Source organism: Nesoenas mayeri, assembly GCF_963082525.1.
Source record: "Nesoenas mayeri genome assembly, chromosome: 1".
In the NCBI taxonomy this organism is placed as follows: domain Eukaryota; kingdom Metazoa; phylum Chordata; class Aves; order Columbiformes; family Columbidae; genus Nesoenas; species Nesoenas mayeri.
Window position 1 is genome coordinate 129920621 of NC_137541.1, and position 22077 is coordinate 129942697.

The 22077-nt window shown below is 47.8% G+C and overlaps 1 protein-coding gene across 1 annotated transcript; it reads left to right on the plus strand.

Moving 5' to 3' along the window:
* Positions 1 to 941: 941 nt before the first annotated feature.
* CD80 (CD80 molecule) lies at positions 942 to 20522 on the plus strand (the record flags this gene model as incomplete). Its single annotated transcript, XM_080357180.1, has 5 exons — positions 942 to 1023; positions 14800 to 15129; positions 17759 to 18040; positions 20028 to 20153; positions 20473 to 20522. The coding sequence occupies 5 exons, from the start codon at positions 942 to 944 to the stop codon at positions 20520 to 20522; spliced, it is 870 nt and encodes a 289-aa protein (XP_080213306.1).
* Positions 20523 to 22077: the final 1555 nt, after the last annotated feature.

Genomic DNA, 22077 nt, shown 5'->3' on the forward strand with positions numbered 1-22077 from the left:
GGGAGCGGGACGAAGGGGCTGGTGGTGGGTGCCATGGGCACCTTCTGGAGGAGCTGTGGGTGTCATGGGCGCCTTCTGGAGGAAGAGGACCCAACACTGGGGAGGCAAGGTCTCCCTCCATGTCTCTCGCTGGGACCAATGGATGCTCTCCGGAGTCTCTTTGGTCCTGGTGACACATCCGGAGGCAGCTCCCTGTCCAGGCGCTCGGCTGTGATGGCCAACACGTGCAGCTTTGGTGGTCTTTCTTAAGTCTTCTTTGTGTAGCTGAACTTGGTGGATTGCATCCGTCTGGACCTGAAATAATGGTGTGTGGGGTTTTTAATTTCAAATATAATTTTATAGGATTATTCCCACAATAGTGTCAGGTGTTTCACTTAGCTGCATTTTAAACTCCGACTTGAGAGGCTCCACCGGTGCTGGCAATGCCCAACACTTACACTCGATGCCCACCGATCACAGGCAGGGCCCTTTTCTGCCCCATCAACCCAAAACTCTCCCTCCCCCGTGCTGGACGTGCATCTGTATCGTCAAGGAGAGGCGAAGGCGGCACCGCGCACGCCGCCGCAGCCTCACACACGCCCTGTGAGGAAGCCGTGGGTGGGCGGGAGGCAATTTATGAGGCCGAGCGCCCGCCTGCTGCCCGGCCTTCCCCCGCGCCTGGCGGGGAGCAAGCGTCTGGGTGGCCCTGCAGCAGAAGCCGGGTGCCTATGGCCAGGCACTGACCCCCTGCCTCCTCCCCATCTCAGGGGGTGGCCTTGGGGCTGCTCGCCCAGGGAAGCCACAGGTACCCCGTGGCACCACGGCACGCCGGGCTTGTGCTTGTGTTTTTTTGAGGCGGCAGCGGGCAGGAAGGAAGGGGGTGTAGCGGTTGCTGTGGCTCCTCAGGCAGCATTCCCCTTAGCTGTGTCCTCCTCTCCTCCCAGCCCAGGAGCTACAGGAAGATGGTGTGCCTGCCCGCCGCCCCGCTGGCCCTGAGGAGGCAGCTGGGGCTCTGGCTCTTGATGGGGCTCTGCCTCAGCGCAGGTAAGCAGGAGCGGCCGGTGTGGGAGCGCGGGATGGGGCGTGCTGGATGCCTGCCTTTGGGGGATGGCAACCCCCCAGGGCACTCGTTCTGGTGTCTTCTGCTGGGGCTGAGGCTTGGGGGCAGCTGGCTTGCTAACCATGGTGGCGAGCGCCGGGGACCCATGGCTGCCAGCTCCCGGAGGGGCGAGGTGGTCACCCATCCAGGCTGAGGGGAGAGCAAGGAGGGCGCTTTCAGGGTGGCTGATGTCCACAGTGAACATATGGCGCAGCCCCTCAGGTTTTGGCTTCGGTGGCGGGGTGGTTTCTGCTTTTTTTTGGATGACTGAAAGTGAGTGCACAGTGGGGACGACCAGGCAAGGGCAGCGGGTCGGAGGGTTTTCTCCTGCAGCACAAGTTCCCATCAGAAGGCTGCAAGGGCTGCCCCCTGTTCTTCTGCGAGGACCTGCCACAAAGCTTACTGAAGTCCACAGGTCCCCCCCAACCTCAAGAGGCTTGGGATGAGTCTTCTCAGCTGTGTGAAATGTTAACCTTGAAATGACACAAAACTCGCTTCTCAGCTGGGTTTTGTTGTGGATGCAAAATAGGTTGTGCTTATTGGCAATTTTAGTGTCTCATTGCAGCTAATGATACTCTGGAACAAAGCGAGGCTGAACTGAGGCTTTGATTAAAAATCAAGTGATGCAAAATTAGGAGTTTTTCATGCTGATTTTGTGAAACTTGGAGATACTTGATGCTGACTTTCATTTTGAGTTTCAGTCTCAGAATCTTAAAACAAAACTCAGAGAATTTAACAGGGATCGAAGCACAAAGCTCACTTGTGAGGAAAGTAACCACCTCAAACACCACTCATGAGATCTTTGCTCTCCTGTCCTCTCCCTGCACTCCTTCCCCTACCTCTGCGCTTGTGAAACACGTGTCAAGCGTGGATGTATTTTGCCCGTACTGAAATGGGCAAACAATCCATCATGTGCAGAATGGTTTCCTTCTCCGTACTGTAAGAGCTTGTGATATGTTATTAATGAATTTGTGAGCATGCTGTAATTAGCCAGTCATGTAGTTTCTCTAAAAAGGATTTGGATTCCAAGGACAAAAATGGGCAATACTTGGATGTACAATCTGATGCATGCTAATAGCCAGTACTAGAAATAGGAGTTTGATGGTAGAAAACTAGATGTTCTTGTAGTTGTACCTTTTTTTTTTGTTAATATGGCTTACTAAGGGAATGACAGTTTTTCCTACTTTCCACGTCTCCATCTGTTTCTTTAGGCCCCTGCTCACAATTTTCAAATCCCCTGCCCACTTTCAACCAAATTTGACAGGGAGGCAGAGCTGGCAGAGATGCGGCATCCTCGACCACTGCATGGAAGCCCCTGGCTAGCAACAGGCAGCACCCAAATAGCCAGAGAAAGGGTAGGAGGCAGCTGCAGGGGCTGTGAGAAGTGTGGTGGCACCAAGGGCTTGGTGAGGGACTGGAAGGCAGGTCTAGACATGCCTGGGCTGGGAAACAACTCCATCTGCCTGTAGGGTTTGGTCATCCTGTTGCTGAGACTTTCTTCTGCAAATCTGATCAGTTACAAAATTCTGGGGTTTAATTCTGCAAGAGGCAGAGAGGAAAAAAAGGTTTTTTAAAAGCATTACATCAGCTTTTGAGGCACAATTGTTAGATGTTTCCCACACAATGACTCTGTGGAAGTCCTGGTTCCTCGGCAGCAGGTTGCTTGGCAGGCTGAAAAGGGCAGCACACTCAATATGCTTTCTTTCTCCCTCTGTATGCACATGTACACACCCTGCCACCTTTCTCTCCAAAAAGAGGTATTCCTACACAGTGACCCCTGGAAATACATGCTACAGTACCCACAAACAATTGGTTTTAAAAGCTTTACTGGGACTTATAGGTGATGCATTCCCTAGGTCACCCACAGGGACCACAAGGACCAACTTCTGACCTTGTCATGGCAAAATGGTGAAGCCCAGAAAGGGAGTTTGCCATGACCCTGCCAGTGACTTCCCACACGTTGTTAAGCGGGTCACCAAGGCCAGGATTTACAGAACTGACCGACCTCATGTGGGACTGGTCACGACCACATCAAGGCACAGTCAAAGCTGGCATAAAGAGCCTGTGGCTGCTTCTTGCACCCTTGGGTTTATTTAGAGCCCAGGGGTTCTGGTGCTTGCACACCTCCACACCGTAGTGATCTGAAAGGTCAAGTAGGGTGCTAGGATGAGAGCAGATGTGTTTCATATGCCCTACCTGAGTGAAATAGCAACACAGGGAACGCCAGGCTGAATATTTACATCATAGCAGAAGGCATCTTTAAGAGGTCTTAATTAGAAAGGATTATTTGAAAGTTGTATTTCATAGGAAAACATGTATGCCCAAGATACATAGATATATTTGTTTCCCCTGTAATTGAATTTTGCTACTCTGGGCTTCACCCGAAGTGACCCACTGAAATGCAGGAGTAATTTAGAGCTGCTTCTGAGATGTCATCTGCTGCTGGAGACACTGATGTGCATGGGCACCCTGCTGCCTCAGCACAGGGGAAAAGTGGCAGAACCAGCCTTGATTACAGCCTTGATTACAGCACAAACTTATTTATTTACGGTCTGCATGCATTGCCGATATCCCCATGGGCTTGTTTTTCTCCTGCCATTTCACCTTCACACCTACCTACAAATATCAGGATGTTCTCAGTCCCAGTTTGGTGTATCAGGAAGATGTTGCTAGAAATCACCCCGTACAGCCTTTCCCTGCCCTAGCCCTAGGCCGAGAGAGGTTCTCCTCCCCCTCTACTCTGCCCTGGTGAGACCACTCCTGGAATATTGTGTCCAGTTCTTGGTCCCTCAGTTCAAGAAGGACAGGGAACTGCTGGAGAGAGTCCAGCGCAGGGCAACAAAGATGATTAAGGGAGTGGAGCATCTCCCTGATGAGGAAAGGCTGAGGGAGCTGGGTCTCTTTAGCTTGGAAAAGAGGAGACTGAGGGGTGACCTTATTAATGTTTATCAATATGTAAAGGGTGAGTGTCACGAGGATGGAGCCAGGCTCTTCTCCGTCACAGCCAATGATAGGACAAGGGGCAGTGGGTACAAACTGGAACACAGGAGGTTCCACTCAAGTATGAGAAGAAACTTCGTCACAGTGAGGGTGCCAGAGCACTGGAACAGGCTGCACAGGAGGATTGTGGAGTCTCCTTCTCTGGAGGCATTCAAAACCCACCTGGACACATTCCTGTGTAACCTCATCTAGATGTTCCTGCTCTAGCAGGGGGATTTGACTAGGTGATCTTTTGAGGTCCCTTCCAAGCCCTAACATTCTGTGATTCTGTGATTTCTGTGTGCAAATCTGGCATAAGCGCTGCTTGCAGGGCCCCAGTGAGCCTGGGTTTGTCCGTGGACTATTCCTCTTAGACATCCCTGGAGTTTTCATCTGACCGGGGACTGTCTAGTTCTTGGTTTCTTCCCAGCATTGAAATTTTTTGGGAAGTTTTGAGGAAAATCCCTACAGCTTTTCTGAGTTATTGGAGAGTCGGGAGGGCGAGGGGAATAGCTACTTCCCTCCGTGCAGTGAGCGAGCACTGGCTCACAAGTAACTCACTCTGGGAATCCCCTCTCACATGTTGCTGCCAATGAAGAGTTTGGAGCGGAGCTGGGTTTCACAAGGGGACAAAGAGGGTTAGAGTAAGAAAGATTCGCCGTTTTGTGGCCCTGCCAAATATTGGAGTGTCTAGCAATGAGCTTTAGGTGCTGGGCGGCTAACTTCCATGTCAGCTCCAGTGTGGGTTGTGCCTAGGGCAGATTTCATGGCGGAGATAACAGAAATTTTTCTTTATGTACCAGATTTGCCCGCTTGATCACTGGATGCAAATTGAGTTTCTGTCTTATTGCTTTTGCTGCCTTCAGCTGTTTTTTTAATTTCTTTTTTTCGGATGAGTTTCTGTCTCCTCCTATTCCAGACATGGAGAAAAGAAACATCTTTCATTCAAAACCAAGAGCAGCAGAACTAAGCAACTCCTTTTTCTGTCTGTCTGTCTATCTATCCATCCAGAGTGAAACCTGCTGTAACAGCTTGTATGGAGAAATGGAAACTCAACTAAAGTCTCTTGCTTTTACTTACAGATGTCTTAATTTCTTCTGTTGTGTTTTGTTTGTTCGTTTTAATGAAATAATTCCTTAGAAAAACACAGAAAATTAAACATTGACAAGCTACATTCTCACACAGTCAAAATACAGTTATACGCCTGCATACCGAGTTTGTAAATCTACCAGTCAAACGTTCCTTTCACTCACTTCTTTTTTTTCATTTTCCAGTTAGATCCGAATGAACTCAGATAACTTCAATGATCTCACATTACTCTGAGGGGAACAGCTTTTTTGCATTTCTTGGATCACTGAGACATTTGTAACCTTTTTTTTTTTTTGTAGCGTGACATTCCTGCATTTAAACATGCAAAGTTTGAGGCTGAAGTTTTTAGGCGCTGTGGTGGGTTACCAGCAGAACTTGCCACCCTGTCCGCCCTCACGCCTTTCCTGCTCACTGCTGCCTCAGTTCTGAGAGATTGGTTTAATGGCCATAATTAATCTAACAGAAATGAAGGTGAAGTTATCCCCCTGCCTCACTTGTGATGAGTGAGATTTTTGCGGGGGTCAGCCTGCTCTCTTCAGTGCCAGTCTGCTTTTACACCCAACTCTTTGTACCCTGCAGGGGATGCAGAAGCGCAGCACAGCTGAGGGGACCAAACAGGTCCTTGCCACCCAACGGTGTGATCCTGCTCCTCAATCCTCCGCTTCTGCCTGCACGACCCGTCCTTCCTTTGCACTAATTCTGGCATGTCTCTGATCCTTGAATGAGCTAATTCAACTCCCAGCTTAGCAGAAGGTTTCTGGGGTTTTTTTGCTCCTTGTTTTTCACTAAAGTGGCATGTTGAGCCATCTGCAGGGAAAAGAGTGGGAGAACATGGGGTTGGAAGGGAAAGGGGAGCCAGATCACCTCTTCTCACGTGGAGAAGACATGAGATGCATGTCACTGTGTCATCTGGCTGCACCCTGAGGTTGTGCCAGGCTGGAGGAGAATTTCCACGTTCAGAGAAACTCTCCTTCCTTTTAAACATGTGTTTCCCACTACCAGTGCTGCATGCGTGTAGATGTGGTGTTTTTTATGAGGCGGCAAGGCAAATGTGTTGAATGCAGTGAAGGCTGTTTGCTTGGCAAAAAGGAGGTCAGTTTTGGTTTTAAATAGATTAACTTTGTTTAATTGTAGCTGTTCTGTCCCCTTAGAGGAACATCACTATCGGGAGTCTCAGAAGGTCATTTGAGAATATGTAAATCTTTCCCAACACGGAAATGCCACAGGCTTTGCTTCTGCTTTTTCACTGTTATGCTTTTAAAATATCATTGGTCCCAGGGGACTCCCTGGCTGAAAATAAAAGTGCTGACTGCTGGCTAATGGTGGCCTCTCTTGCTATACTGCACTCCAAGGATGTTCACCTTGTGGCGAGCCCAGAATGCTACCATATCATATAAAAAGTTGTTACGAAAGATCACCAAGGCAGGTCTTTCTGTGCACTGCTGCTCTCGCCATGGCAGGTAACCTCCAGTGTAATTTTACATGCCCAGCAAACAAGGATTTCATCCCCATGCCAGGGAAAGTGCTTCAGTCTGAGGAGACCGCTGTCAGACGCTGCTTTGCACCACCCAGGAGCCCCTTCCCTGCGCTGCGCTGCCCTGCGCTGCCGCCAGCCGCTGCCTCCAGCAGCCCCTGCTCAGCTCTCTCATTTCACTCCCTCTGCAGCTTTTGTAGCTTTCAGACACCCCTGGGCCACTTTGGTCTCGTTTCACTAGTCACCCTTCAGTTAATTACCACTTTCCATGCAGCACTCACATAGGGCCGTTTCCTTTCTCCTCCTGCCAGGCCTCCAGCTGTGGGGTTATTGTCAGGGTTGCTGTCTGCAGAGCATTCATGAGTTAGTGCCTGAGTGGGGACTCAGGTTTTTATGACAAGATAATGGCTGGCAGGTCTATAGCGCTGGTAGCTGCACTGGTGAATATTGCTATGGCTGTGGGCAAGTACTTTAGAAGAAAAAAAGTAATAATTTTTTCTACATATGAGTGGTCTTATGTGAGAGGTATCATACTTGATTTTCCTGGTTACTGGGCACTTTCAGCTTCTATTAGTTTCCAGAGTGGGCTAGCTACTTCGGGAGTATGCGAGGCAGTGAGATTTAGCAAGCACTGAAGAAAACCAGTGCCTGAAGCAGTGGGGAGAATCTGAACTTCAAAAGCTCTGCTGCGAGGACAGCAGTATGCATGGCCGTGGTACTGGAGGAATTAGGAAATTATCTGAGAACATCTTCAGCTGGGAGATAAATATAGAGGAAGTACAAAGTGATCCAGTCAGTGAGGGACAGAGTCTGCAGGGGAAAAAATTAACAAATTTATTTTTGTCTTTGTGTGCAACAAATCTCCCTCAAAGGCCTGCCTTACACAACTGCCACATCTAGTTTCTGCCCCCATGCTGGGAAACCGAAAGAGTGCTGAGCCAGTTGAAGGAATTTCATCTCAAAAGGAAATAAAATATGCAAATCCCCTGAGAACATCCAGATTTTGTGTTCTCCCCTCGTGCCCTTTTTTATTCTAATAGGGTCACCCACTTGCGTGCTAGGAACAGAAGAAGGAGGAAGGTTCAGAAAGACTCTTCCGCCAGTCAAATGTGTCCTTCTGTCCCCATCGCTGGTGTCCCTGCTGGTATGCAGCACAGGAGATAAGCAAGCCCTTCTTCTTCTCTTCCCCAACCAACACCCCTGAGGAGGGCTCCGCAGAAAAGGGAAAGGTCTTAAGACACAGTATAGTCCCCACTCCACCCGCAAGTACTTTGGCATCTCATTCCCAGCTCCTTGCTTGGATCTGACCTCTTGGCTACTGCCAAGGTTAGAAATTTGCCCGTTGATTTGCAAGGAGTTGCAATCTTACTCATGCTATAAACAGAGCAAACTGGACATACCCAGGCGGTGGGTTTGTCCCAGCCGGGGCAGAGGTGACTCAGAGAGCAGTAGATCTATACCTCAAGAAGTACCGAAACAGAGCTGGGTACCACAAGAGCAAGAAGGAGGGGTCCCGGCTGGCTAGAGCTGCCCCACCGCTGCAATGATCCCTTTACCAAAGCATTTCAGGTTCTTTTTCGTCTTCTCAGTTGCTGATTACCAGTCATGGAACTTTTTTGTGATTAATGGAGTTTCCTTCCCTTTGAAGCCAGGTTTTTGACAGAGTCATGACTCAGTAAGGGCAATTCCTTTCATTCCTGGTCTGGCTGTGTCGTCTTGCTGGTTTTTGTGGCAAAAAGGCTATCAGGGGGGCGTGAAATCTGCTTGCTGATGATTAAGACAGGAGAAAGCAGAGCGTTCAGTCTGCAACCTGCAAAGGAAAATGTAGTCGGAGGGAGAGCTTTGGCAGGAGTAGTGTGTGTGTCTAAGACACCAGCATGTCTTGAGAGCACCCTGTGAACACTCTAAAGTCACTGCTCATCAAAGTGTGCTCACGGAGACAAATAAGACTGATAATTTCATTTGTCATCAACAGAACCTCAAGTTAAACATGCTGCTGGAAAAAAATAAATGGGATTAGTGCACAGCCCCAAAGATGGGCTGTATTTCTGTAAACACAGGATGGTGTCCTCTGGTTTTCACAGCCGCTTCACGATTTCAAGAATTTCTCCACTAAAGGCTTTGCATGTGAAACAAAACAGCGTTAAAATGGAACAAAGGTTGCTGAAGGAATCAGGCACCAACACATCATGGGAATATTATAATTGTTGCCAAATCACGCAGTATAGAGCTGGGTGAGGCAAGTTTAGTGTTTTGTTTGTGAGGAATGTGGCAATGTGAGGATGGGAAGTGCATAAAGCCATGAAAGGGGGGCCGTGCCCTTGCTGTACCGCTCTGAGCAGGGCAGCCCGAGGTTACAGCACAGAAGCAAGCAAAGCTGAACTTTTAGAAAAACCTCTTTAAACTGTTCCCCTACCTCAGGCAAGGCATCACATCATCATAAAACAGGATTAATCCCGTGACTTAATAGGCACGGGCACACTCAGCTAGCATGAGTGGGTACAGGGAAGCAAGACTGAGTGGGACTGCTGCCGAATGAAGTACGTCGCTGTTCTTCTTTGGGGCGTCTTCTCTTCTGCTTCTCTCTCTCACCACATTTGCGATGAGTAAGGGAACACAACCCCACAAGAGGTTACCGTGACATGAGCGAAGCAAACTGGGTTCGCAGCTGCTTGGCTTTGCCAGAGCAGCTGAAGGGCAGCAGAAGGCCTGTGGTTTCTAATTAGAAGTTTGGGCTTGGGGTTGTGCAAGGGGAAAGGGCCACTCCTCCCTTCTCTGCATGCTGAGACCTCCTTTTGCATGCCCCTGCCTGCTGAAGTGGAATCTGAGCAGGAAAAGCCAGGGAGGCTTGCCGGGCACTTGTGCCTGGGTTAATACACGGTCACAGACTCATTAAAGAGGATGACAGCACCACCTTTTCTCTGTTGCATCCTATCTTTCTCATTGCACAGGGTATTTACTGCAAAATGCAGAGGAAGGCAGTGTTTTTATGTGCTGCTGAACTGTCATGAAGGCTCCATGCAGAAGTCATCTGGGCATCTAATGGGGTCTTCTCTGTGATCAGTGCATTCACAGGAGTCTGTCGCAGCACTGATTTGAATACAAAGCATTTCCTCACGTATTCCAGTGTAGCACAAGACATTTGATGAATTTTAACTCCATGGAAAGCTTTGGTAAAATCTTATTCCTCACTTGTAAAATCACCTGGGATAAAGAAAAGACCAAAGGGGAGTTTCTAGTCCTTTAAAGACTCAACTTTTCAAAATTTCTCATTTTTCAACTGATTATCTGTCTTCCTCAGAAATCCCCCCAAAATACTTTGTCCTTATTGTCCTGAAAGGATAAATCCTGCAAGTTTGGGGTGAATGTGCTGCTCACAGAAAATGAGGAGCCTGAGTTGCAGAATTACCCGGGGACTGTTGGGTGTGATTCCCTCACTGACCCCAGGGGATGGCCAACAGGAGAAAGCCGCAGCTCCACGAGACGTGTTTTCCTTGGCTGGCCCAGCCCCAGTTACCAGAACTGCCCTTGCCTCACCATGGCATGATGTACACCCCCTCCCAGAGCTGCCCCAAGTCCCTTTTTCCAGTCCATGCACTGGCAGAGGGCAAAAAAAAGTATCAGCAAAGTCAGTGGTGCCCATAATTCAACATTAGAGAGACCAGGTGTTGTTACAAAGCACCTTATGGAATAAAAGCAATGTGAGGCTGTTTTCTCCCAGTTTTGGCGTGCCACAAACAATTTGCCTCAGAGCTTTTTGCAGGACTGTCGGTCCAAAAAATGTGCAGATCCACTGTTTTACCTGATGCTTACACAGGGGCAAGGGAATCATAGAATGGTTTTGTCTGGAAGGGACCTTAAAATCATCTAGTCCAACCCCCCTGCCATGGGCAGGGACAGTTTCCACTAGGCCAAGTTGCTCAAAGCCCCGTCCAACCCCTGGCCTTCAACACTTCCAGGGATGGGGCATCCACAGCTTCTTTGGGCAGCCTGTTTCAGTGTCTCACCATGCTCATGGTGAAGAACACTACAACACTAAACACTAAACTCTCAAATAGCTGAAGTCACACAGTGCACAGTCATTGCAAAATCCAGGCGCACATCTCTTGAGAACAGTTTTCATCTAGCAAATAACACAGCATGCATATAAATCCAAAGTAGCAGTAAGACTTCCCCTCCTTCCCTCAGTGAAGGTAAATCATCTATGAAATAGAGAGCACCAAGGGAGATGTGATAAATTCTGTCATCTGGGATCCCAGACTCAGGATTACAGACCCACCAAGAAGGACATTTCCCTTCATGTGCATTGCTTTGGGGGTTGTGTCTAAAGCAAGGTAACCCAAGCTAAAACCAAAAAAAGGCAAAGCGGTCCAGAAGGGCAGAAAAATGGAGAACAGAAGGGAAAGAGAATGGCTTTGGGGTTTCTGTTCACCAGGAATTATCTGAAGGGCTACAACAGCTCAACACTGCTTCTCTAGAGCGTTGTGTCACCTTTTACAGTCAAATATCTCTCAGGACTTCTATCCCAGAGTCAATCTGCCATCCCATACTGCCTGACTGTATGTGCGGTCAGGATAACAAAGGTCTCTGTGACCAGGGAATTTCTGAAACACAGCTTGGGGAAGCAATGAAGGAAATAGGGATACAGGCTCAACAGCTCTCCTGCTTGCTGACTCTTGGAGCAAATAAGAAAGGACAGTTTTCCTCTACACTCACCTTTCAGTTCTAACTGGCCTCACCATATGGGGCATCTGCAGCACAGGCATAGTTTGAACTAAACATGTTTTTCTGCCCAGGGAACAGAAGGTCAGCCCTTTCATCAGTTCAGCATCGCCACACGCCGAGGGCTTCCAGTGTCGGAGTGACTGGTGTGCACATCAAGGGAGCGGGTGTGCTGCAAGGGGGTGGGAAGGGGAGGGATCTTCTTATTTTTTTTCTAGAAAAAGGTGGATATCTCCCCTACAGGCTGGTTACAGAGACCATTCAGCACAGAAACGGGACAGAACTGGATTTTCATTTTTGCTTTGCAGTTCACCTTTAAAGTGAAAGGGGACTTCTGTGGGGCTGAATGACTCTTCATGGACTTCGGTTCCTTCAGGCTCGCAGCATTCAGCTTGCAGTTTCAAGGGTACAGAGCCTTTTAAGGGTAGATGTGACATCAGCAGGAGTTTCCAGCCCCTGCACATGTACTGCCAAGAAGGTTTTTGTTCTCCTTTTGGTTGCAAAGGACACTCTTAGGGGCAAAGTGCGCAGAACCTCATGCAACTCATGATGCTATGTCACCCTGACATTTACATTACGCCTACTCTTCCCCTATTGCTGCAAAAGAAAATAGAAAATTGTCTTTATCAGGCTCCACAATCCCAAAGTCTGACTGGCTGCTCTTGTGAGTGTCTCCAACAATAGTAAGAGCTGAACTGTGAGAATAAGCGAAGATGTGGTTGAGGGGAAAAAACACACACGCATACAAATGAATGCAGACATGCAGGAGGAGGAACTTCAAGAATCACATCCTAAAGAGGGCTGCTTTTAAGGTGAACAGGAGGAAATGCTTTTTCACACAGTATATAATCAAACCATGTAACTCTTTGTCACAGGATGCTGTGGAAGCCAAAACCATACGTGCACTCCTGAAAGGGCAAAAAATGTTCCAGCAGCAGTGATTAAACTGCTGATGTCAAGAAAACCCTAAAATTCTGGCTGCCAAGGACTGTCAGGGAACGGCAGGTCTTACCCTGTGCGGTGTGGAAGAACTCTTTTTTCTCCCATTTTGCTACCAGTTGCTGGCTGACACAGGTCAGCGGGCTGAGTGGGCTCCTGCTCTGCCGCAGTCTGGTTGCTCAGAGTTTGTGATGCATTAGAAGGGGAAGTACAGGCAGTGTCGTGGGGGGGAAATGTGTTTGAAATGTGTTTGCCTTTGGAAGATCAATGAAGCGGCTGAGTGGAGGGAAACCAGTCAAAGGAGAAGTGGCTTGTTTAATTATATATTCTATTCGATTTAATTAACATTAAAACATTCCATAGTGTTGCCAGGACCTCCCCAGTATTTTTCAGTGTTTTTCCTACAGATTAACGTAGAGCGTGCAAGTGGGACACGGACAGGTGTGCCACAGGGTAGAGGGGGTGAAAGCTTAGTTCATATTCTGTCACATGCTCGCTCTGGGCTTAGCTTCAGCAAGTGGCCTCCAATGCTGCCCCAAGATCTGTCTGTGCCGGGGCACAGACTGAGTATCTACTTGTCTCCCTCCAGCATTGGCAGCTGGAGGATTGCGAAGCACTTTCATCAGGGTGTGCTGCTGGGCACAGGTCAGCATGCCGCAGGGGTCTGGCTGCCAGCTGTGTGGTGGCATCCCAAGGGTCTGGAAGTCATAGAATCATAGAATAGTTTGGGTTGGAAGGGACTCTCAAAGCTCATCTAGTCCAATTCCCCTGCAATGAGCAGGGGCATCTTCAACTAGATCAGGTTGCTCAGAGCCCTGTCCAGCCTGGCCTGGAATGTCTCCAGAGATGAGGCACCTACCACCTCTCTGAGCAACCTGTTCTGATATTAAGTCACCGCTAAGCAAATGAGCCCTGGTGGGTAACAAGCTTCTGGCTGTTTTGGACACTTCAGCTGAATCTGAATGTCACACACAGAGTGCTGTGCTCTGTGCCTCTGTACAGCGTGGCTGTGGGTAGGGGTTAGCAGTGGCAATAAAGTGTGAGCATCAGCCAGACTCTGCTGAGGATGGGTGGCTGTTCTGAGGCTCAGCTTTGCCAAACGTTCAGTTCACACTTCAGTCTGAGGCTTTGCACGTGGAGTCTCACATCCACCACTGGCTGATGCTTTGCTTTCCCCATCAGTGAAACACTGCCTGGTCAGGACTTTTTCTCTCTCAGACATGTTTGTGAAGATCTGTTCTCCAGGGAAAGAAGAGGGAATTTGAATCTCCTCAGTCCTGAGGCTGGCTATTCTCTTGTTCTGCTCTCAGTCAATGGAGTGCATCATATTGGTATCCCCCCTCCACTACCAGAGATGGGTACAAGCAGGGCAAGTGTAAAGCAGCCTGATTTTCTGTACTAAGAAAGCAGGGTGTCCAGGGGTAAGCATCATCCTGAAGGTTGCACAAACCCAGGCAAAAGCTCAGCCACCTGCCAGGCCTTGGTAGAGCACAGGACCATGGATTAGTACTGGGTTACCATTTCAGTAACACCAGGAGCTCTTTGCTAGGCTGTTCCCTCACATGTCAGATCCTGGCCCCTACCAGCACCTACCCACAGCGAAGAGGAAGGCGAGTGGGAAAGCTGGGCTGACCACAAGAGTGGCGTGCATAGAAGTCGTAGTGTGAAGCAGGGGGAATTACTGCTAACCTGGTGAAAGTTGGACCTGATTTCCCCCTTGTGAGGGCCTCAGCTTGTTATTGTAGGCACATGCCTGTGTACTGAGTATGGCACTGACACAGTCACTGGGCAGGAGTTGGGGAATGCCTGTGCTGCTTTGCAGGTATTCCCAAGGGAAGCCCACGGGCCTTCACAAATACAAATTTGTCTTAGCTATACTAGGCAAAATTGTTCATTTGCTAATACTAGGAAGCTGATAACTGTGTGGCTGTAACCTTTGTTTACTATTGTAGGGTTGCTTCTAGCTTCTGGGATCTTGAAAGGTTTGGGTTTTTTTCTTATATTAAAAAAATCTTCTAAAATAACCCCAAAACCCCCAAACTAATAGTCCACTGTGGCCCTGTTTGGCATACAGGGAATTCACTCGAGGGTGACACAGACTTTCCAAACACTGAGCTCTGAAAAGGAAGAGCAGAGGAGACAGCAGTTTGGGCATGTGTGTTTTTATCCCTTTACATGGAAATTCTTTACTCTGAGGTGTGGATTTTTTAAGGGACCAGCAAAATTTCTGTTCAGGCAGGTAACTCTCCTGCCTTTCCCTTCAGTAATCCATGCAGAAATCATTGTGTGCCCTCTCTAGCTTGGGATCCTAAGTGGGACTGGAGCATCATGATCATGTAAAAGGCAGTGCCAAGGTAGACTTCCCCTGTGCGCAGAGCTGAAGTTGTGAACAGCTGGGTGGGTTATGGGGTATGTTAGCGGGCGTAGACAGAGCTGAAAGACACAAGCTCTGTGCAGCAGATCCTGGCACAAAGCTGTACCACTGTCTCACTGACTTCTGTTTGTCCCCCACCTACAGGCTATGCACTGGAGAAGAAAGTAATCAAAGGCAAAGTGGGGGAAAAGGTTGGCCTGCCTTGTTGTTATGAAATTCCCAGCTCGGAAAGCCTACAAAATTACCGGGTCTACTGGCAGAAGAACACCACAGATGTAGTGCTTGCCTACGCACAAGGGAAGATGATCTCCACGCCCAAGAACCGCACAGAGATGAATGAAACAAACCTCACTCTGTGGATCTCCCCTGTGAAAATTCTAGACAGTGGCCCTTACCAGTGTGTAGTTCAGCATGTCAGACCTTCGCAGGAGTCATTCGTTGTGTGTGATGAGTCTGTCACCCTCTTTGTTACAGGTAGGTGGATTGCTTCCTGACACCTGAGGCTTTCTGGTGCCAGCCTGTGGGTATAAGAGACACTTCTCCAATTCTTCAGTCATAGTGTAGCAGATAGATTTCCATCAAGTCTGAAAGACTGCTGGAAAGTGTGTTAAGGCCCCTGTATTCCCATACTAGCAGCCTCCCCCCTTACCTTTCCAAAGCTACACCTGGTACAGAAAATTAACCTTTCCCACCACTAGCCCACCATCCTCCCCTTGATGCCCCCTCTTGGGCAAGGGCCCCTCCCAGGACACCTCCTCAGGTACCACTGCTGGTGAGCAACCTAGGCCACCTCTGCCTCCTGCTGTCTTTTGGGCAAAGCAGAGACCAAGCCCTTGGTGCACAGGAAGCATCCAAGCCAAAAGAGGAACAGGGTGTCATTGCTTCTCTGTGGCCACCTCAGCATCTCAGGCCCACATCCAGCCCCTTGGGAGCCAAGGCTCTCCAGGGGACTGGCCAGCTTGCCGGCTGCACTGCAGCTCCACAACCTAAGGCTGAGCTCAGCTGGAGATTTGGGGCTTTTTACCTTAAAGAAACAACTTGAGTCCCTTTGCTCAAAATGAATCTGAATCTTTTCTTGGAGGCTACAAAAAGTTCCGTTGACATTATTTTCCATTTCCACCACAGTTTTTGTGCCGATTGATTTCAACCAAAGGCAGAGATAGTGGTAACATATATAAATATACACATATATTTGAATACCTTTAGCAGCAGAGAGTTCCAGGAATCTTCCAGACAAGCCAGTGAATGAGCATTCCCCATCTGGAATGAGATTCATCAGGAAAAAACCCACAAGATCCTGAGTTTTGGCCATTGCCTGCCTGGCATTGTGGGGTTATGTGCAAGGAGACAAATTTAGTGATCTTTCTGGGAACCAGTATGAAAAAAGGGAAGTGCAGTGGCAGCACCCTCTCTAACGGTGAGGGCTGAGGAGCCAACTGCATGAAAAATGTGAAACAACGGATCTCTTTTCCTCTCTGCAAATAACTCAGGTTTCTTTCCTTCCAGAAACCCCTTTGCTGTCTTAACAGGCCGATTGTAATAATTGTGGTAGACTTCTGCTCCCTTTGGGAAAGTGGGATCAGTTATTGTGGGGATCAGCAAAAGGAAAGCTCCCCTCACCCCTGCTGGAACTGGGTTACTCTGAGAGAGGCAGAAAAGTGTTAATCCCTGGTGACTGATCAGGGAGCCTTGGTGAAGGCAGCTGGGAGCTTTGAAGGGACTTGGATGTCAATGCCACATTGTTCAACAGGTAGTCAGCCTGGAAGGAAATGTGTGTCTCTCCTTGTCCGCCGCTGGTTCAGCCGTGCAGTGTTGAGCAAGGTTCTTTCACTGGTTACTAGTTACCCGGTAGCCTAGACCATGGGTTCATGGTCAGCAGAAGCTGTGGGAGACACATAGCGACTGTCAGCCTGATCCCAGCAGTCTTGTGGTCAAGTGGTGAGTCAGGCAGGGAGCGATTGCAGACAAAACCGTAGCTGCTCCAAATATCTGAGCGATGTGCTGCAGCTCTGTGTCTGGCTATGCCACAGCTGGGCCTGTGCCTGCGGGGCTGGGCAGGCTACAGACCTACAGCTGGCAGGGCTGGGAGGGAAAATCTGGTCCCCTTGGCAGCAGTGGTGGTGCTGTGACTTAAGCCCACCTGGAAACTAAGCTCCTTTTTCTGACTGAGGCCTCTCTTGCTAAAGATGTCATCACATGGAGATTTTTCCAGCCTTAAATATTTCCTTTTCCACCCCTTGCCGCCTCCTCCTCCTCACCCTGGGCTGTTTATTACAACTCACGGGCATCTTCAGTTGTACCAATGCAACTGTTTACAGTAACACGGTGAACCAGATTGGCAAAGGGAAGCAGGTTGAAAAGGACACCACCTTTCTTTTCCTTCTTCACTTGTGTTAGTCCTCTCATCCATTTCACCATGTAGCCTTACAAACACATCTGACCAAGCAGGAAGGCATGGAACAAGCTGTGTGTGTGGGAAACCTCTGAAAACTGTCTTTGGCAATGAGAAAAAAGTCCAGTGAGAACATGGTCTGAGAGGACCTGTGTATTGCTATGCATATTTGCAATGGCTAGTATGACTTGGTCTTGCTCTCAGCTGGGCCTTCTGGAGGGGCTCTCATGGAGAAAACGTAATTCGGTTTCTTGCTGACCATGCAGGCTGAGAGACCAACATGCGACTCACCTCCTCTCCCAGCAGAGATGGACCCTCTGTGAGCTTCTGGCTGAAACAGGACTAATGAGGGAGGGAGAAGGAAATTGTCCACTCTGGCCTCCAGTATGGATTTTTATTCAGTCCCCTGTTTCTCCTACCTGTTTTATGAGTCCTTCTGTTGTTCCACAAACTGGTGTATGCTGAGAGAAACAGCAGCATTGGAGGGGTGGGGTCATGAAGTCTGTGTACTGCCCAGGCAGGAGAAGAAGCAAAGGCCAAGGCCATGTCCAGTCAAGGCTATGAGGAGAACACTAAGGCACAAGACAGGCCAAAAAGATTATGATAATGGAAGAATGTCGTGTGGGGGAGTCTTTGCTTTGACTGTGAGTGATCAGGATTGAGGCCCTCGCTGTAATCTGACAGAATGTTAACTAATCTTTCTTGCTCCAGCTGACTTCACTGAGCCGAACATAACAACAGAAGTAACCACTGATTCCTGTGAATTAACTGAGGTGGTGGTAAGATGTTCTTCTCATGGAGGTTTTCCCAAACCCAAAATCTCTGGGACCCTCAACAATGTGTCTGTGGTGTGGAATGCCAGCTGGGTGTCCAAGTCCAGCCTCAGCCCGTACAATGTCACTGGCACACTCTGGCTCAATGTGACCGAAGACATCAGCATCACTTGCTCCGTTGAAAATGATGGCTTTTCCAAGTCCACCAGTTTGTTTCTGAGTACGTTTTATTAATAGTTTGTGTTACAAAACCATTTTGTTGAATCTGCTGGTTTGCCTCTCTGAAAAAAGCGGTAGATTTTGTGTATATGTTCATGCAAGGATGACCCAATGATCCCGCCTGTGGGCTGCACACCAAAATATTTCAAAGGCTATAAGACAGCAGGGGTGGGAGAGGAGAGTCACAACAGTGACTGGCAAGCAGAGATGGCTCTGTCCTCCTGCTGCTTTGCTATGAGTCACAGCTGGGCTGAGGGGGCAACTGGGTCCCATTGGGATCTGGTGATGTCAGCCTCGGTGTCTCCCACAAGCTGGGGCTGCCACCATGCTGGGCCCCTCTGTACCAGCACCGTCTTGCTGCCGGTTGCATGATACAGATCTGGTATTTGAATGGAGGGTCTTGAGAAATGTGTGTGCTGTAAAAGCCTCAGGTTGCACTTAAAAATAATTTCTTCATTTAACAAGCATGTTTGTTCCTGCTTCAGCGACAGAAACTGTTAGCTGGGGTCTAGGGAGAACTCTGCTTTCATACGCATATTTAATATAGGCTTAAGTCATACCAAAAAAATTCCATCACTGTGCGTGGCTTAAAAGTGATAACATAATAGATATGTCTGTGCTCTGAAAAGCTTGAGGCACAAGGAGAAACAGCATGAGGGAAGGCAGCACACTACAGTCCAGATGTTTTGCAGTAGAAGGGGATTTGGAAGAAAATTCTGAAAGCCAAAAGGATTTTTTTTAATGTTGTTACCAAAAAAGTATTCTGAAATGTCTCTGGGTCTGATGTTTTCACTGTAGAGATAAGGGCACCTTCAAGGGAAGCTAGAGAAGTGCTGTTTTTCCTTGGGAATTGTACCTTATTCATCAAGGCACCTTATTCATCAATCTTACTAAAATCAAAGGGCCTTGTGAGGAGAAGTGCCATTCAGCTTCAGAACGAATGCCAGAAACTAGTGCTTTATGAACATTAGTTATTTCTAGATGTAGTGCATAATGTCCCTGGAGATGGTAATGGAAGAATGTTATGAATATCATGCTACATAGAAAAGGAGAGCAACAAAAAAAAAGGTAATAGTAATACGCTGTTGTCACGCAGATCCTCAGAGGAGAGTGCAATCAACAGTGACAACAGCAGTCACAAACCCCCAGGTTTTGATTTTTAGGATGTGGAACCACTCCCATTTTGGTAAGATGGAAATGGTCCTCCAAGCTAGTCTTTCACAGACACAGAGCTCCAGACAGAATACAGCCTCTGGTAAACATAGGAGGCAAACCCCACAGTGGGAGGGAAGATTTGTGCAGTGCATCAGGTTTGTGTCTTAGAAGCTGAATGATGTTTAATTGTGCCAGATGCAGATGATGAAAATCTGAAGACCTATGACCATGCACCTCCTGTTGAATTAGTCTGGTCCTAGAATGGCTCATTATCTGCTCTCATGTCCAAGCGGCAGAATGGTCGTCTCCAGTGGTAAAAAGCCAGAGGCTCCACTGCCACAACACTCTTCCTGCCATGCAGAAATAACTCTGTTCTAGTCTGTTTAATACATCATTCTCTGTCACCTGTGAATTCAGAGAGGAAAAAAAAAATAGGCATAAATCTGGAGGAAACAGTAAGAAAAAATGCAGAGTACCTTTGAGAATAGAAGTTTTCTAGATGTGGACTCAGACTTTGCCACCAAGCCTAACCAGTTTGTTTAAAAACAGCTTATGTGTTTTTAAGTATTGCCTGTCTCAGTCCTGTTCTGGATGTAGACCCAGCATTTCAGATCCTGTGGATGTGTTAAAAACTTCAGCACATAGTAAATGTGGGGTATGGAAGAAATTTAGGTGCCAGATTTATCTGTTTGTTTATCGAACAGGTGAATTTTCAGGCTGAATATCTGAGTGAGAATTTGGACAGAACCACCAAAATTCACATACCTGCTCTTACATGAAAATGCTGATATCTTCTTGGGCTCTTTATTTATCTTTTATTTCTTCTGTTTCAGAAAAAACAAATGAGTGCGTTATCCCTACTGTGCCTCCATCTTATGAAGTCATTATTGCTTCAACTCTCGCCATTATCAGCTTCATTGTGGCTATCACCCTCATAGCAGGATACCTCCGAAGGCGTGGTAAGTTTAGCTCCTTTTTCTGCAAACAGTCTCTTACTGCTTATGTAGTTTCTATGTAAAATACACATTTATAGAAATCATACTGACACACTACGTATTTTTGTACCTTTCTTCTCATTTCCTTTTTTCTTTTTTTCTTTTGTTGTTGTTTTCTACTGTCACAAAACCTAAGCCTGACTCAGGACTTTCCTACACTTTGAGTGCAGGCAGCACTAGGTTTGAGAGTAAAGGGGTGATGGGAAGTTTTGACAGCAGATCAGAATATTTCTAAAATCGGGGGTATACAGAATTGAAGACATTCACAAAGATCCATTTTTAGGTATTAAGATGCTCGAAGATGCCAAGAATCTTGGTGATCATGAGCACTGACAGTTTCAAAATGAGATCTCTCTACACACCCTACTTAGACAATCCCTTAGAAAAGTCACAAAGCCAAAGTTACAAAAATACACAGAGCTGGGGCCGCAGAAAGAACTTAAGCATAGAAATGTCCCACTTTTAGAAGAACCCTGACCAGGAGAGATGGATTTGTCTTCTTTGCATGGCCAAAACTGACACGAGTGAGGTGCCTTGTCCATCTCTATGAAGTCTCCAGTAACTCCAGACATGTCTTCAGGAGTTTTTCAGTGGTAAAGGGGACATCAGGCTTAGCTGGCAGCTGAGTAGATTTTGTGTTTTGTTTTGTGGCTCAAAAATAATCTCACCTGTTAGCTGTTGCTCCTAATCACTTCTAAGCTGACCTAGCAAGAAAGTGCCTGAAGATGTGGGTAGACATCTAATGGATTTATAAAGGCAGGTAGCCATCCAGCCAGTATTGAAAGTCACCAGCAGCAGATGTCCTATCTGCACCCTGTTAGCAGCTTGGAAAAGCGGTCCTGGAGAAAGACAGCAGGCCTTGCAACACAGTATGAATATCACTCAGTCAATTTCTGTCAGGTCACTGGGGGAGTCTGGAGAGAAGAATCCTACACTGAGAATGCTCTGTGTTTGGCCCGCTTAAACCAGAAGCCACCAGTCTGAGCGCCTTAGCTCATCACAGGTGCAGTGGTATCCCTCCTTGGAAAGAGGTTGTTTTCTGGGCATCAGGGACTCAGTTCACTTAGGACGCTCATAAGTTTGCCATGCTTGTGTTTTCTTCTACCTCTGTTTCAACTTCAGACAGGTTCACTCCCAAGTCAGCGGTGTGGAGGTAGCATTACTATTTTTCTTTTCGCCTCCTCACCAACCACATCCCTTCAAAAACCCGATGTGGCCACTGAGTCAGGCTGGGCTAATTTTATTTTTAGTGTTTTGTTACGAAGAAAGGAAGCTTCTGGAAAGCAGTGACTCTTGGCTACATCTGTGCACCTCGTCATTTTCCACTCATGTGGCCCTGTGACACCAGTGCTGGTTCTCCCCTGCTGTTCCCTGGGGCTGTGTCAGTGGGAAAGCAGCGAGCAGGTTGAAATCAAGAAAAATCACAGCTGATCACAACCTGTGCTGTTAGCTGCATGGATAAAGAACTGAAATGGGAAGATTTGGCTCTAAACTAATATAGGCTGGAAATTAAAAGGTTCCTCACCATTAAATTAGTAAGATTCTGGAGCATTCTGAGATAGCCTTTTATATAGAAACTAAATTGCAAGATGCAAGAAGTACACCAGTGTGGTAGAATGTGATCACCTGCAACAGCATGGGACATGGCTGTATAAACTGGAACTTCCCTTTCAGTCCCATTTTCCTAATATGCACAGGGAGCAGCTTTGCCAAGTCAGGCGGTGCTATTTTGTACAGCCGTTTCCCAGACCAGGCGCAGACTGTAAGAAACACCAGGTAGAGCTTCAGTCCAGCGCCCTGGTTTGTACAGTTGTCACATTGCGGTGCTGCTGTGCACTGCAACATGTCTGGGAAGGGCAATATTTCTCCTAAGAGTGCTTCCTGCTGA